This window comes from Pseudorasbora parva, chromosome 22, assembly GCF_024679245.1.
Source record: "Pseudorasbora parva isolate DD20220531a chromosome 22, ASM2467924v1, whole genome shotgun sequence".
NCBI lineage: Eukaryota > Metazoa > Chordata > Actinopteri > Cypriniformes > Gobionidae > Pseudorasbora > Pseudorasbora parva.
This window is the reverse complement of record NC_090193.1, coordinates 34,613,781-34,632,017: the sequence shown is the minus strand read 5'-3', so window position 1 is coordinate 34,632,017 and position 18,237 is coordinate 34,613,781. Positions and strand designations below refer to the sequence as shown.

The window sequence follows — 18,237 nt, the reverse complement described above, 5'->3', positions numbered from 1 at the left end:
AATGTTCCATGTCAAATAATTTAACCAATTTTATCTGTACTCAAAATCTGTTTAAAGTTAAAAATCTCAGGGACTAATCACTATTTCCAGTACCTGATGGTTACACAGTGATGAGTCAACATCATTTTTAAACTCTTTTTAATTAGCCATTACAAAGAACTGATGTAACAAATAGCCCCATTTAATGTGACATACATTGTGAAAGTTATATTTTGTTAATATATGCATGCCATTTTTATCTACATCATTAAATAGTATTATTGTTTACATTGACTACAATTTTCATCAATATTTAAATTCACTTTTGATGATCATTTCCATTTTGCATGCTTGTCTAATATGTGCTATTTGCATGTTTTGTTAATTGTATTTTATAAACTTTTTTATGAATGTTTTAAATGTTGATATTGTAAATCTTTCAGTTTAATTGAATTGATATATATGACCTATGGCCTAATGCATTATCCTCTGTATTTACAGGATTCCAACAAGTCCAGTACACAGAGCTTGAGTGATACAGGCTACTCCTCAGATGGTATATCCAGCTCCCAGAGTGAGATTACAGGCTTGATCCAAGAGGACTCCATAAAGCTCAATGAGAGGGGGATCTCTGAACAACGCAGCCCCCCAAGTCCATCTGAACTAACAAAACTGGAAAGTTCAATGCGACCTCTGTTGGAGTCACATACAGTCACTGACCAAGGACAGCATCGTGATGGAAGGGACACTGCAGAACAGCAGAGACCTCGTTCTCTGTCTATATCACAAGATCAGGAATTTGAGTCTGATGAAGAAGCATCGGATGATCTCAGCTGTAAATTAAGACATGATTATGTGGAAGACAGCAGTGAAAGTGGACTTTCCCCATTACCACCCCGACAGAAGAAGTCACAGAAAGAGCTAACAGATGAGGAGTTCATGAGGAGACAGATTCTGGAGATGAGTGCAGATGAGGAAGATACAGCAGATGTTGAGGGCCACGTTAAGACAAAAAGGAGTCATAAACACAGTGGAGATCTTGGAAAAGAGAGACGTCGTCTGACGCAGCAATCTAGCAGTTTTGAAGAAGACTCTAAAAGCACTGATAACTACAAATCAGGTGAAGCAGATGACATGATGGCCTCACAAGGTGGTCTAAGACGATTTAAAACTATAGAATTGAATAATACAAATAGCTACAATCGTGACATGGAACTCAGCACAGATCATGACCTCAGGGAGCCTGAGCTTGAGATGGAAAGTCTTACTGGGTCACCTGAAGAAAGGTCAAGGGGAGAATACTCTTCAACCCTTCCTGCAACCACTCCTAGTTATACCTCTGGAACTTCTCCAACCTCTGTGTCATCAATGGAAGATGACAGTGATAGCAGTCCTAGCAGACGACAAAGGCTTGAGGAAGCAAAGCAACAAAGAAAAGCAAGGCATCGATCCCATGGTCCACTACTTCCCACCATTGAGGACTCCTCAGAAGAAGATGAATTGCGAGAAGAAGAGGAACTTCTGAGAGAGCAGGAGAAGATGAGAGACTTGGAGCAGCAGAGGATTCGCAGCACAGCCAGAAAAACTAAAAGAGACAAAGAGGAACTGAGGGCTCAGAGACGCAGAGAGAGATCAAAGACACCACCTAGTAACCTTTCACCTATTGAAGATGCATCCCCAACAGAGGAGCTCAGACAAGCTGCAGAAATGGAAGAACTCCATAGATCATCCTGCTCAGAATACTCTCCCTCCATGGATTCAGAAGCTGAAGGATTTGAAATGGGTTCAAAGCTGTACAAGTCTGGCAGTGAATATAATCTACCTACATTCATGTCTTTATACTCTCCAACAGAGAAAACCTCTGCTGTTTCTCCCTCCACAGCAGATAAATCATTAAAAAGTGCTGAAGAGGTTTATGAGGAAATGATGCGAAAAGCAGAGATGATGCAAAAGCAGCAGCAACGGGCACCAGGGAGACAAGGACAACCAAATCAGGAAAGAGTCCTTCAAACAGACAGAAAACACCATTTAGATTCTGGAACAACTACTTTGAGTCCAGGTACAAGTCCTACCCAGATCTCAGCTCCAGTCTCATTCTCTGGAAATGATCCTTCAGGAAGAGGGGATCAAAGGGTGCATTCTACACAGAGTCATTCACAACAAAATCAAGTTAGAATGAGCAACCAAACCTCTAAAGGAGGCCATTCTACTGGTTCCCCACAGTCTCAAGTTAGGCAGCCTGCTCCCACACAGCCTCAAGGAAGACTTCAGGGGACAGTACAGGGCCAAGTGCCTGATCCTGGATCATCCTCCTTATCATCAAAGATGTTCTCATATTTTAAAGGCTCAAGTCCTTCCACATCCCCTTCTACTTCCCCCACACAAAGTCCAACGCGTGCCCCTGCACCTTGTACTACTTCTACAGTGGCACCTGCTCAAACCTCTCAGACCCCTCATAGAACAGGGGCACCACGTCTTGCAAGACAACAGTCCTCCCAAGATTCCCCAGTTATGGTGATTACATTAGGATCAGGAACTAGCAGTCAAACCAAACCAGTGACTGTAAATTCCTCCACCTCACCTTTATCATCACCAACAAAAGACAGCCAACATACAATTTATCAGACTCAACATACAACAATGAAGTCACCTACATCACCACAGAAATATCCAGCTCACCCATCACCTCAACATAGCTTGCAAAGGACACAGATATCAGAGCGAGTTAGTGTGGCTGTGAGCACTGCCACTTCTGCTGGTTCCCAAAGTAGTGGATCTCTTCCTGTAGGAAACATATCCTTGTGTAGAATCTCCACAGTACCTGGTACCTCAAGAGTTGTAGAGCAAGGCACAATTGCCACTGGTAGTAATATAGTAGATCTTAGAACACCAATGAAGCCTGCCCCAATCATTATGACAGACCAGGGTATGGATCTAACATCTCTAGCTTCTGATACTCGACGATACTCTATTGATGCAGAAACACCCCAAAATCGCCATACTGCTGTACAACCTCTTATTATGAATCTAAATGCACAGGCACAACCTCAAGTGACAACAACTACACCAACAACAGTAAGTGTGACTGTGGCAGCATCCATGTTCATATCACAGCCAAGGCAACCAGTCGTGTATGGAGATCCTTTGCAAAATAGAGTCGACTTTGGTCAAGGAGTTGGATCTGCAGTCTGTCTGACCCAGACCAGGCCGCTAATCACAGATCCATCAATTCCAAAAATTGATGCATGTCTGGAAAATCTAGGCATTCAACAGCAGCAACTTCAGAAACAGCAACAGAAACTCCAGCAACAACAAGAGCTCCTTGAGCAACAGCTCCAGCAGCATCAACAAAATGCATCTTTTGCCCGGTACAACTTAGCTAATCAAGTGCAACCAATATTGTTAAAGAAGGACTTGGTGGTAAGCCAGAACACTGGTGGAGGCACACAAACAGAAGTTACTTCCATTCCCAAGATATCTCCGCTACCTCCACCACCATTAACATGCTCTACATCTACCACACCGACACTTGGTCATGACATATATGGTGGGGTGGCTTTGGAGCTAAAGAACAAGCCTGCTGTGGTGAATCTCTCCACAGTGAAGCCCCAGGTAATGATGGTGCAGTTGGATGAGAATAGCACTCCGGGAGCTACAGTGTCCCAGCTTGTTAAAAGAGAGGAGCCTCCTCCTCCAGTAGAGGTTCTAGATCTCACAGGACAGATTAAACCAGAGAATCAGTTAGCTTGCTGTGATGTTGTCTACAAGTTACCATTTGCAGGTAGTTGCTCAGGCCCTTTTGCTCAGAGAGGTAAGACAACTCAATCAGAGCCATCTGCAGAGCCATCTCAAGCTCCCGGGCAGCAAAACCAACCTGGAAATGATGGCTACCAAACAGCAAATATCCAAACAGCTGCAGATGAACGCAAATCTTTTACCTTGCCTCCTCCAGGACGACTTCAGCCATCTATGTCAGACAATAATCTAGCAGGTTCAAGTCTCCAATATTATCAGAGGACTGACCCTGGAGATCTTGCAGTGGATTTAAGCACCATGAAGCAGGCCTATGAAGCAGGATATCTTGGAATGGGTGCCCAATATGGATCTTACACAGATCTACGCCATCAAGGAGGTGATACGGCTCCACCATTACCTTTGCGAAGATACGGCTCAATGTCAAATATAAATGCAGAGTATGGTTATCCTTCACGTGATCTAGGTGGTTTTCAAGAATCCAATCTTGCTCAGTACAGTGCCACTACAGCCAGAGAGATTAGCAGAATGTGTGCTGCTCTTAACTCCATGGAGCAGTTTGGTAGTCGTTACACCAGTAATCCTGAGCTTCTGCAGTATGGTGCTGGGAGAGGAGGCCCTGCTGGCAGACTTAACCTTCAACAAGGCCTAGCATCTATTAGAGCCAACTTGTTGTATGGTCCAGATGGTAGACCAACAGTACATGGTCAAACACTTACAAATTTAATCAATGCTAGACAAGCTAGCCTAAGGTCTTTATACCCCCCTGCTGTAAGGACAGCTGATGGCATGATATATTCTACTATCAACACCCCAATTGCCTCCACCCTGCCAATCACCACCCAGCCTGCCCCTGTTCTTAACCCCATGTTAAGAGGAGTATACGGACCTTACTCTTCAGGCAATGTAACTGCTGTACCTCTGGCTAACCTCACCAGGTTGCCTCAAGTCACCCCAAGAATGCCTCTTAATGCCCAGGGACCTTACAGATATCCTCCTCCAAATCGGTTTTCAGTAACTGCTCCAGATACTTCATCAGGAAGTGTTCCATCTTCTAGTACCTCCCAGGAAGCTCCAGTTTACCTCGGAAAGCCTACAGCACCTGGAAGTATGTCAACAACTGCAGCACCTAAAACTGTTATGCAAAGTATACAACCAGCACATACCAGTACAGTGCCAGTCCAACCAGTTGTAAATGAACAGGCTTCCTTGGCTCATATTTCAGTAGAAGGTACTGCAACACAACTCCAAACACCACCCCAAACTCAACCGCAGTCTTTGGTAAAGGGTCAGGAACAATCTCAAGCTCAAAGCCAGCCTCAGACACAACCTCAAATATTAACAGTGCCACAAAAGCAGACCCAGGCATTTACCCGAGTCTATCCAGATACATCTGCCAGTACCACTATAACCACATCTGCTAATATTGAGAAGGAAAAAGAAGAGGAACGATTGCGGCAACAACAGGAGCAAATCTTGCAGCTTGAACGAGAACGTGTTGAGTTGGAGAAATTGCGTCAGCTACGTCTACAAGAGGAGTTGGAGAGGGACCGCTTAGAGCTCCAGAGGCACAGAGAGAAAGAACATCTGCTCATGCAACGGGAGATTCAGGAACTACAGACCATCAAGCAGCAGGTTATTCAGCAGCAACAGGCTGAAAGAGAAACCCAGCTGGTGATGCAAAGAGAGCAGCTGGCACAACAAAGGATGCAGCTTGACCACATTCAGTCTCTGCAACAGCAACTCCAGCAGCAGCTTGAAGAACAAAAGCGGCAGAAAACAGCAGCCATTGAAGCAGCTGCTGCAGCAGCTGCAGCAGAGGCTGCGGCTGCTTCAGCAGCTGCTGCAGCAGCAGCTACAACAGCTCAAGGTGTGATGGTTGGTGGAACTACACCTCAAACCATCTCAATTATCTATGATCAGAGTGGTAGAATTATTCCACAAGAAGGCCAGAGTGTGCAGATCTTGCCATGTGCCGATGGGCAGGTGGTCCAGGCAGTGGTGTCCACTAGGCCTTTGGCCAGCTCTTCTTCAGAGATGTCCCTTAAGAATAGTGAAGATCATGGAGATGGCCGGATGATGAAGAAACAAAACTCTATGCCCCGTTTGAGGAACGGATCAGAGGATGAGTCTGTAAAGAGAATTGCAGATTGCAGTGTCCAAACTGATGATGAAGACACAGAGGACAAACTTATGTCTCGTCGTCGTAGAACTAGACGTATAGCTGACTGCAGCGTTCAGACTGATGAAGAAGACCAGGGTGAGTGGGACACTCAGCCAATACGCCGCAGACGTTCAAGATACTCCAAACATTCTGAACCAACTGCAGATACTAAGAGTGATGCATCTAAATCCAGCATTGCCATTCAGACCACCAATGACTCCTCATGTCAGACTGAGTCAGACCAGTTGGGTAGAATATCTCCAGCTATACACATTACCATGGCTGAAACCTCAAAGGTTGAACTCCTTCACTACATATCTGCTCCAGAAAGGACCCATAAGGGAGAGAGTTTAGCCTGTCAAACTGATCCAGAGGCACAATCCCACGGAGTGGTTGCTCCTCAGCTCAGTGTTCCTACAACTGTAAGTCCCTATTCCACTAGTCTGCAATTAGTTGGTGCCACACCGACCAAGTTTGAAAGGAGAAAGCCAGACCCATTAGATATTGGATACCAACAAGCTCAGCAGCAAAATGAATCTCCTTCCCGTCATCCACCCAAATCTCCACAAGTGCTGTACTCTCCAGTGTCTCCCTTGTCCCCCCATCGTATGTTGGAGACTACCTTTACTTCCAGTGAGAAACTTAATAAGGCACATGTGACTCCCCAACAAAAAGCCTTCACTGCAGAATCACCACAGAGACATCAGACTATTCCAAGGCCCATAAAGAGTGTTCAACGGTCCATGTCAGATCCTAAGCCTCTCAGCCCAACATCAGAAGACCCAAACAAGACCAAATTCTCCTTATACCAAAGTCAAACCAGCTCAGCAAGCCAGGTATGGAACCATTTTATTGACAATATTTGTTTACTATACAGTTTTCTGTTGTTTAAGACAAAACCACAGCTTGTAGGTAGTAATTTGAGGCAGTTCAATCACCAATTCTTACCAGTTTTACCATTTATACACTGTATACACCATCTATAACAGTATAGGCTTTAATACCCTGGTAAAAAATATAATAATAATAAGGTGTGGGTTGGACAACACCAAACCTTTCCGTTCACTTGACAAATGTTTTATTTATTTTATATCCATTCATTCCCCACTCTCTTTACCACACACACACACACACACACACACACACACACACACACACACACACACACACACACACACACACGCACACACACAAACACAAGCACAAACACACACAAACACACACACACACACACACACTCACACACACACACAAACTGCTATATCTGGCAAAATCTCTGAAATGCTAGGGGGTGGCACAAAGTGTAGGCATACTGGGTCAGCCCTGCTGTCTTCCGGCTTGTCAGCAGCTGGTCAGAGAGGTTGAGCATTTCATTCTCAGTTTGATTCCTGTCGAAGGAATGCTCTGGCTTGTGCATTCAGAGAATTGCACACCAGCTAAAAGGAGGCTTCTTCATCCAATGTGTTTTAATTGAATTTCATTAATGGACTCTCTAACTCCACATTACTGTAGGTATGCAGATGTTTTTATTCATTATATATTTTACTATTTAGTTCTTGTAAACTGAAAAAAATGTTTTTGTTAACACTAAAATATAAAACAAGTACAAAGTCATTCAATTAAATAGGATCGTAGCCATTTTTATCTATGTACAATGTATTGCCTGATTGATTCTAAAAGCATTAACAATTTATATAATATTGTGTCCTTGCTACTTTATAATTGATTCACTTAAAATAACTGTTTGTCTCTGCCTGTGCTTGCAATACATTATAATGTGTTGTATGCCCCAACATTCCTTTGATATATATATATATATATATATATATATATATATATATATATATATATATATATATATATATATATATATTAGGGGTGTAACGGTTCACAAAATGCACGGTTCGGTTCGATACGATACACTGGTGTCACGGTTCGGTTCGGTACGGTTCGGTATGTTTTAGATACAGCAAAAAGAAAAAATTGGCAGATAAATTACCTTTTTTTATTATTTTTTTATTAAAACTAACAAGTATGATTTTTTTTTTTTTTTTTTTTACATTGAACAATGATGGAGCTATACTTTACCCATCTTCTGTGTAGTTACAGGAATAAGACATTAGCTCTTTACATTAGCGTGTGCGGTGCGCGTTGCAGGAGTCCCACACCCTATAGTGCTTCCACATTTGCTGCGTTTGCAGTCCGCAACTGATCCGCTGTTGCACACCACAAACACAGCATTTATTCATTATTTTTTATTTAAAATCCAAAAGTTCTTACTGAACATGCCTCGTCAGAATTCCAATTCTCTTTGTTTACTCTTTAATAGAAGTCAGGTTAGGTAGCCTACTACATTTAAACAACATTTTATTAAATTCATTTATTCATATTTATATACTTTAGATTTAGCTCACACAAGTGGCAAAACATTTAAACATAGTTTATAGCCTTAAATCACAAACATTTTAAATTAGAAACCTACAATAGTCTATTCAAAAACAGCCGACTCTCGTCTTATCTTTCGTTTTTACACCCTTTTAAAAGAAATCCTGCAGGTCAAAAAGAACTTTGCTTTTCACCTCTAGGAAAGTACGAGTGGCACATTATGGCACATTTTTTTAAACCTAAATGCCAGGTAAGGTGTCGTTTTGTTGCTTTACTTGAGAGAAAAAAAGCCATGTGTTGACTTTGAAACAAGAGTATATTTTAGATTATATGCATCTGTGGTGAAATTACTAGATTTTCGCGTCAGTACATGTTTATTTTAATGCGAACAATGTTCTATCACTTTAATGCAGCAACGCAGCGCAGCAAAAAATAGACTCGGTACGAAAATGATCCGTGCACTGCTGCAGACGCAACGCACCTGGAACGGACTGACGGACCGCATCCGCGTGCAGTGTGAAAACTGTAATCCGTTAACATTGGTACGGGAAAAAACGCAACGCACACGCACTGCAGACGGAGTGTGTGTGAAACGGGCGTTAGGTCTCATATCCGCGGCTATAAATGGACCTCTCGCCGCGGTGATCTCTTTTGCCATTTGAATAAGTTGGAAATGTCTGTCTAAATGCTGCGGGCATAGTTTGTGGGATAGTTTGTGGCTGTTTCTTCTTTTTATCGTCTTGTTGTGGGCGTAAATTAGTTGATTGACATGACATGAATTATTCCCGCTGCTGTACCATCAGCAAATGCGACATACCGTTGTTTTTGAATCCATCACTCTTGCCAACACCATCATAGCTTACAAAGAATCCAAAGTTCACCCAAACACCAGACCTGTTGGTTATTGGAGGATCTTCTATTTCTGGTTTGTTAAACGCAATAGCCATTTTGCCACGAGCATTCAGCGCGCAGCCTACTGAGTAAGCGAGCACCTGACTGAGCAGCCTAAAACATATTTGGTGTTTTTTTTTCTTTCACTTCGGCGGTGTCAGGGGCATTGGCTGTTATGTCGTTTTGGTTATTGGGCTACCTTGTTGAACGCATATTATTATATTTCACAAACTTTTTTTATTTTCCAAATCTAATTAATTAGTCCAAGAACCGTTCGGTACATGATGCGTACCGCGTACCGAACCGAAAGCCTCGTACCGAACGGTTCAATACGAATACGCGTATCGTTACACCCCTAATATATATATATATATATATATATATATATATATATATATATATATATATATATATATATATATATATATATATATACTGTAATATGCAGTGTATGCAATATTTAACAGATTTACAGTATTTTGCATGTGTAATTGTAACTGTTTAATAATTATGCTTTTTAAAGTATTAAAGAAAAAAGTGGTTCTCTCAAAATAGTTTCTGGCTGTTGTAATATTAATCAGTCTCTAAAATCTCTGCTCTCCAGATGTCTGCCTTGCAGCAGCAGAATGCAATGATGAGAAAGGTGAAGAGAACTCTGCCCAGTCCCCCACCAGATGAGACCCCTGTACCGATTGTAACACCAGCAATTCCCCATATATACAGTTCCCCTGGAGCATCCCAGAGGGTTTTGCCACGTCCTTCACAGGGTGCAATGAAGGCAGGCTTGCTGAGTGAACTTAAAGCTGTAGAGCAAGAATCCACCAAATTGCGTAAACAACAGGCTGAGTTAGAGGAGGAGGAGAAGGAGATTGATGCTAAGCTACGATGCTTGGAAATGGGCATCACCCAGCGCAAGGAAACCAGGGTTAAAGAGAGAGAGAGGAGAGAGTTGGCGTACCTGCGATGCATTGGGGACGCACGTGACTACATGTCAGATAGTGAGCTGAATAATTTGCGATTAGCTGGGGTAGCACAAGGCACCTATGAAGAAAATGGAATGTTGTCACGCCCAAGTACAGCTCCTCTTAGCCAGTTTACTTCTGATTTGAATGCATCTCAGTACCCTCCTACTTCCTCATATGTTTCATATCAATATCCACAGGCCCAGCCCACACCCACACAACCACCCACTGCCAACTATCAGCAGATTGGGTTTCAGCCAACACCATACCCAACCTCCTCACATCCCCAGCCAGGAACCTTCCAACCACATCCTCCTCAACCCTCATCCTATCAGACCCCAGGGCCATACCAGACTCATAGCTATGGTCAGCCTACTTATGAGCCTGATCTAGGTTTGCAGCAGCCCAGTCACCAGGGATTTCAACCAACTGCACCTTTACCAGGGCAGACCCTACCTTATCCTCCACAGAGCATGTCATTCCAACCCCAAGCAGACATGCTTTCTGCCCATCAAAGGCCAAGACAAACTTCGCTTGCTGATCTAGAACAGAAGCTACCCACAAACTATGAAGTTATCAGTAATCCTTCAGTTCCAATAGCAACATCGGCTCAAGAGACTGGATTCAGTGGTGTCTATTCCTCACCACTGAACAATGCTTATGGTCAATATCGTCCCTCTGACCAACCTTTGGCTGAACGTATCCCAAGTCCATCATCAGGATATGTAACGGATGGTGTCTATGCCACAAATCTAGAACAAAATATCCCCAGAAATTATGTGATGATTGATGATATCAGTGAACTCACAAAAGAAAATATGGGGTCCTCTGACATGTCTCGGGCTGGTTATGGAAGTGAGAATGGCCCACGTGGACCAACTTATGGCGATGGCTCTGAGAATTTGTATGGAAGAAATTCAAATGCCTATCAAAGTGCAGTAGACAGCCATGGACATCCAAGTACCACTGTAAGTGGTTCTGGTTATTATTATGATGACTATAAGCACCCTTCACGCAGCAGTGGGGGAATGGGCAGCCAGAAGCACTCATCTAAAAATTTGGCACCTGCTGTTTCATCCAAACGTAGCAAACATAGGAAGCAAGGTATGGAGCAAAAAATCTCCAAGTTTTCTCCAATTGAAGAAGCTCGAGATGTAGAGTCTGATCTAGCCTCCTACACCATGACCACATCAACAGGTGGTAGCTGCACTGTGGTGTCCAGGACTGGTGTAAAAAAGAGCTATGATCAACAGAAGTACTATGGATCAAGAGAGGCATTAGAAGAGGATGATCGTCTTTATGGCTCTGGACGATCAAGGTCCACGGGTTATGGTATGGATAAAATTTCATCCAGAGACTCAAGTGGCTACCGAAGTAAATCTTATGAAAGGGATGCCATGGAACGATCACAGAGAGGCACCCACGGTCGCAGTGGCCGTACTTCTATGCGTACACAGAACTCTGAGGAAGAGAGTCCCCTGAGTCCTGTTGGGAAACCCATGGGAATTGGTCGTGGCTCTGTGCCAGATCCCCATGATGGACGAAATCAGTATGGCTCCAGCCATTCCTTACCAGATGTACAGGATCACCATATAAGGGATATGCCTAAGAGTCATGTATATAAACCAGATGACCCTTACCTTGCAGATGACATGCACTGTGCTGTTTCAGACAGTGAAGGTAACTGGTGCTGAATTTAAAAACTGCCTGTTAAAATGCATCCAACAATTAAAAACTTGCATGCCAATGATCTTGCCTTGAAGGCAGAGAAAACAAATGTTTGGACTATTGTTGTATGTGAATGCTCTAACCAATGCATGGAACCATATATGCCTTTTTTCATGAACTGCATGGTGTGATCTGTTATCTGTTTAAGATTGTGATTCAAAATCTGTATGTCTACAATCTGTCTTTTGGTTTTTCTCGTCACTGTTTTTGTTGGCTTCCCTTTTTATTTTCCTTGGCTGTCATCTTTGGGATTTGAGCGTTGCATGGCTTCAGTGTGTTCATATCCTGTTCTTTGCCATTGGCACTTCCTACTTCCTATAAGTATTGACTTTCTTCCTTCATTTCCCAAAAAGCCTATCATTTGGGTCAGGAGGAGACAGACTGGTTTGAAAAACCACGTGAAGCTCGGTCAGACCGCTCTAGACACCATGGGAGTGGAAGCCACTCATCCTCAAGCAGGAGGAGCAATGTTAAGCACACTTACCATGATTATGATGAGCCCCCTGAGGAAGACCTGTGGCCTCAAGACGAGTATGGACATCAGCGGCATTCCTCTTCCACCTCATCTAGGGAACACCGTCACCATGGCAGCAGCTCAGGAAGACACTCCTCTTCCCGTCATTCTTCCGAAGATCCCAGGTCGTCTCGTTCATCGCGATCACATCCAAAAGATCCTTCCACCCGCACAGACGGCCGTCCCACATCATCCTCCACACAAAAAAGATCCTCAGATCCACGATCAGCTGGCCACAGAGACTCAGGAGAATACTCCCGTGATCCATCAGGCCACCACCATGCCTCAAGTGGACAACGGGGGCAGAGGCAACCAGGATCATCCAGGAGGCAGGAGCCCCCTTCAGGTTCCAGGTCACAGCAGGGTCTTGGAGAGCAGCAACTACAATCACAGCAAGGACAGCAGCGACCTACAACAGGCCAGCAAGCACCTGCCAAGCAGACAGGTTCTCAGCCACCTGAGACAGGGCAGCAAGGACAACATCAATTGGGACAAACAACCCGTACACAACAGCAGCCACCACAACAGCAACCTGGGCAACAACCAGCAAACACGATGGGAGCATCTCAGCCCACAACCACAGCTGCTGGCATGGGAACAGGAACAACTCAGCAGCAATCTAAGCCAGGTCAGGCTCCGGGCCAGGCAAGACAACAGCCAGGAGGACCCCCCACAACCCAGCCAGCTGCTGCTACGGTGAATTTACATACATTTTGCCTTTGCCATTAAGCTATTCTTTAACCTGTATCTTAAGATACATTTTACATTTATCATGAAACCACATTTCACATTTGGTTATTTGAGGTATGCTTTAAGTTTTATAAACAAGATTGCCTTTCAAAGCATGATTGACAAATACCATATATAATTTATTTTGAATTAGTTTATAGTTTCTTTTAACATTGCCCCCTCATTTGCTGTGTAGGTAAAACCTGAACCTGCTGCACCTGCACCTGCACCTGCACCAACTCCTGCAGTTGCTATTGGATCAAAAGCTGTACCTCAGGCTGCAAAAACACCCCAGATTCCTGTTACAGGAATCGGTAAGTGGAAATAACTCTACTAATTCAAATTAACTAATATAATTTAGTTTTTCAACAAAATAGGGACACATACTTTATTACTGGTGTGTGATCTAAGCACAAGACCATGTGCCTTTGGTCTTTTCAGGTTCAAAGGCAGTACCCCGGCCAGGGGGTATAGGCAGTGCTGCACAACAGCCTGCCGAAGGAGAAAATGTTCTTACAAAGATCCTGCAGGGAGGAGCAGCGGAACAAGCTGGAAAATTGGGAGATGGTATGGAACTGTGAAACATAAGCAATCAAAATTTTGGCAACAGGGATAGAGACAGATGTTATGGAGAATATGTGGCATGTCTTGACTGAGGATAGTAATTAGTTGCCATTTAGCAGATGCTTTTCTTTCAGAGCAGCTTTCACTACAGTAATTTCAGGGATAGCACCCAAGGGTATCCTGGGTTTAAGTTGAAAATGGCAGAGGTCTGAGCAGTACTGTGATCTTAGTAATTCTCAATTCCTGAGTTACTCCTACTTGAGATTTAAACTACAGCCTTTGTTTGCAGCCCTGGGCCAAAAAGTCTTAAGGCTAAAAGTTCCTCCTAATCTGGTCTTAAAAAATAGAATTAAGAAATAGTATTTTAACGTTTCTGTTAATGCATTCCTTCTGTAACATTGCCGTTCATAAAACGGTGATTCACGTAATTTTTTAACTCTTTATACAGGAGCTCTCTCTCTCTCTCTCTCTCTCTCTCTCTCTCTCTCTCTCTCTCTCTCTCTCTCTCTCTCTCTCTCTCTATATATATATATATATATATATATATATATATATATAAATATATATATAGTATTTTATAGTTATATATTTGTATATTTGTCTCATTATATATTTATCGTTCCTGCTGTCTGACTGCTACACTGTTTTAAAAGAGATTTAAACGAGCAGACTCAAAAATTTGCTCTTATAAAATTTAAGATAAAACACCTAGCTAGGAACTCTTAGGAGGACTACTAGTGGCAAGATAAACTTCATTTTGAATATGGCCCCAGATATTTTAAAATATAGCTCCTCAATTGTGTTTTTGTTTTACTCCTCTTTCATACAGCTGTATCTGCTCTCGGGAAGAAGTTTACTTCATTTTGGTGATCTGCTGATAAGAAGGTGAGAAAACACTTTGTGCATTAACCTTCTGAAAAGACCAGCATGAATTTTGTCGAGTGTGGTGTATACTAGTTTGTGCTAGATTTGTAGCCATGCTGTTCACCAACAAAATTTAAGCTGAGTCTTTCTGGTTAAGCTTGTTAAAAATATTTTAAAAACGCAACATATGATGATGTCCAGACTCTTACAGAATAGTGTTGACACATTTCTTGCATTAACCTTTTAAATGTGTTTGTAACTTTTTACTGTTTCCAGTATGAACTATATATGAACTTTTTATACCCATAGTTTTTTTTGTGTGTTGATTTTTGTTCTGCTTAATTGTTTCTCAGGCATAAGGTGGGGTGACTTGGCATTAGAACTGGAAAAACCTATGAATTTATTGCTGCCATTTAACATCTTTAGCCTGAGGGCGGGGTACACCTGAGGACACTGGTGAGTATTTTATTCTGAAACTCACTTTACTTCAGAACTCCAGGGCCCTCATTTATCAACAGTGCGTAGAAAAGGTTCTATATTTCGTCCTAGGAAAATCCATATTTATCAAACATGTGTAAACAGTTCTTACACACATGAGTAACCAATCATTGTTGATGATAAATCCCACATGTGCATAAGCATTCACGGTCATTAGCATTCATAAATGCCTCCAATGAACCATATATGGTGACAACACATCCCTTTAAAGATCATGTGATTGTGTTTTTTTTCCTCACCACAATTATGGCAAAACAGAGGAACTTCACAAAGCGGAATGAGTCACGCAATGAAGTTTAACAACAACAAATTTGCATCACAAATGATTTGCATATTAACAGAATAAAACACTTTTCTATATACATCGTTAAATTTGGTTGTTGAAGGTGCTTTTATGGCGATGTGGGTGCATTCTATGGCTTCAATAATATTCTGGTGATAGCTTAAAAGCCCCATTTTATTATGGCTTGTTGAGGATTTCATTAAGGGAACTATAGGTTGGGTCCAAGGAAATAATTGTATCCAACATTTGTCACAGCTGTCTTATAGGGTTTATAGGGGTTGACACCAATTACGCATGGTATTTAAAATATCAAAATACATACATGTATATATAGTGTTTTGTAATTAAAGGTGCCCTAGAATGATTTGAAACAATATTTTAAATTTTTCTCTAAATAGTTAATAAATTAAAAACTAAATACAGGCTATGTGACTTATTTAAGGTCAAAAATTATCCAGATACAGTTTTACAGGTCCATTTACAACCCTAGAAATTGTCCCTAGGATGTAATGCTCTGTTTTTGCCTTATTTGGAAGGGTCTTGAATATTAATGCAGAGTTCTGCTCTGATTGGCTGTTTCACTGCATTTATTTTACAATGATAGCTTCTTAACTTTGAATCACGAACTGTACTGGGTAGCTTGTAAATATGTTGTTTACAGTAACGTTACCGTTTGACAGTAGAGTACTAATTTAATGTTAGGGGCGAATGTTAGGGGCGTACATATTAAGGATCCCAGACATTGCATGACAGGTGGCGTTATGTTGAAAATAGCCTGTTTTTCAGTGGTGTTTTTCACAAATAAGATTTATATATGAAGGAGGAGGCAATGGTGTTTGAGACTCACTGTATGTGATGTCCATGTACTGAACTCTTTTTAATTAACTATGCGAAGGTTAATTCAATGTCTCATTCTAGGGCACCTTTAAAGGAAATGCAGGACATATGTAGATTGCTTAATGCATACTGTGACACTCTGAAATGCTTTTTTATGTGTAGTATCGCTATTCTACTACTAGATTCTCTGCATAAGCATACTCAGAGGTGTGCTTATATTTACACACATTTCTGTTGGTAAAGTTAGTAAATCCCATACTCTGCGTGAAACTGTTCTTACACTACGCACATATCTGTGCATACAAACCGTTGATAAATGAGGCCCCAGGCATTTTAAATACCAAATTGAATTCTGTACAATATATGTCATTGTGACAAATTACCTTATTTCATTTTGTTGTCAGTGTACAGTCTCATTGCATTATGGGAGATAAACCAAAATATGTGCACTACTTTGCAAATACATTGATTACAGATGTAGCGGTATATGCAGCTAGGGCAGTGAACAAAGGCAATGACTAACTGTATAATGCTGAAGGACAAAGCATTTCCTCCCAGAGTGATTTTGTTTCTTGATCTGTACTTGCAGTTGTGTACTATGTCCTCTGCCACTTGCTCTGCCAAAAGTTCGAGTTCAGATTATCTGACCCTGATCCGAGGTCACTCGAATCCAACCTTTCACTCTTCTGCATGGGTGAATTGGGTCAGTCAAAGTGAGCTATAATTAGCAGGCAGATCAGTGGGCTTGGATTAGCATTAGCATCCGTGCAAAGCCTAGTCATCTTTGTGCTGAATAATTCTGATGAGTCACATTAATCAAGACTCAATCAAAATGGCAGAATGTACCACATCAAAGTTCAATTAACAGAATTTTTTTTTTAAATTGCTGTACATGGATTAGCTTTGTATTTATCAAATGTAGTGTAAAATGTGCTAAATTCTCGTGTCTTTCTGAGCATTTCCTGCAGTCGCCATAATTCTTTCATTCCTTTATCTACCTGTGGTTTGTCTCCTCCTCCTCATACGGTCACTGGTATTGTATCATGGGACTGTTGTGGTCTTTTACTGTCAATGCATGTGTAGATCCAGAGAAAGGATCTGGGATAAAACAGGTTTAAGGGCTCCTTAAACCATGGCTAATCCGATTCATCTCGCGGCTATCCAATCCAAATCCTGCTCCAAACATCAGCGTGGTTTACTTATGCAATCACAGTGAAAGGTGTGAGTGTCATTCCAGACACTATACTAAAAGTAATTCAGGCCTCAAGCATCTCAAAAACTTCTAGATTTGTCTAGGCTAGTCTCTGCTCATTTTGAGGGGTGCATGTTTGATGAACATCATATCATACATTTAAGTCAAGCTTTCCATCCTTTTTCACTGTAACTTTTGACATTTGTTCAAATTTGTAGTGACAATGTCAAAATTGTTCACAAACCTTTTCATGGTGCACACGTATGTTGAATGTGTCTGATTCTGGTACTTAGTATTTTTCTAGTGTTGTTGGCGTGAGAAATTAAGCCTCTTCCGCCCTCTAGTGCCTAAGAAGACTACTACTTATTTGAACCCTCAAAAATGGAAGTAAACTGGGGCAGTGTTTTGAAGGTTTAAAAGTGTTTTTGTTAAATCACTTACATGAATTGTTCTGTAAAATATGATTTGAGTTGTAATGAGTCTAAATGGTTCTTTTTGAGGTCGAATGTGTATTTTTAATTGGATTAACTTTTGGTTGTATACGGCAGAAACTGATTTTATCAAAGTAATTATATCTCCTGCCAACATGTACTTTGGAAACAGTGTTATTTTAATATTTATTTCCTAGACCCTTGTACTTTTACTGTAATTACACTTTAACCTGTGCGTTGAGGCAAAAAAAAAAAAAAAAAAATGGCAATGGACAATGTCATAAATTCTGTCAGTAGAGGTTAAACGGTTAGTTCAACCAAAAATGAAAATTCTGTCATTAATTACTCACCTTCATGTCGTTCCAAACCTGTAAGGCTTTTGTTCATCTTCCGAACACAAATTAAGATATTTTTGATGAAATCTGAGGCGTTTACGTCCCTCTGTTGAAAGCTATAAAACTAC

At 41.6% G+C, this 18,237-nt stretch overlaps 1 protein-coding gene across 2 annotated transcripts in view; it reads left to right on the top strand.

The window, feature by feature from the left end:
* Positions 1-18,237, top strand: part of bsnb (bassoon (presynaptic cytomatrix protein) b) — a 131,223-nt gene that overhangs the window by 108,741 nt on the left and 4,245 nt on the right. For both annotated transcript variants that reach the window (XM_067431746.1, XM_067431745.1), the window contains exons 5-11: positions 481-6,732; positions 9,777-11,814; positions 12,216-13,072; positions 13,302-13,419; positions 13,547-13,672; positions 14,499-14,554; positions 14,887-14,989. In XM_067431746.1, the coding sequence (XP_067287847.1) occupies positions 481-6,732; positions 9,777-11,814; positions 12,216-13,072; positions 13,302-13,419; positions 13,547-13,672; positions 14,499-14,539 (9,432 nt within the window). In that variant the 3' untranslated portion in view covers positions 14,540-14,554; positions 14,887-14,989. The remainder of the gene's footprint in view (positions 1-480; positions 6,733-9,776; positions 11,815-12,215; positions 13,073-13,301; positions 13,420-13,546; positions 13,673-14,498; positions 14,555-14,886; positions 14,990-18,237) is intronic.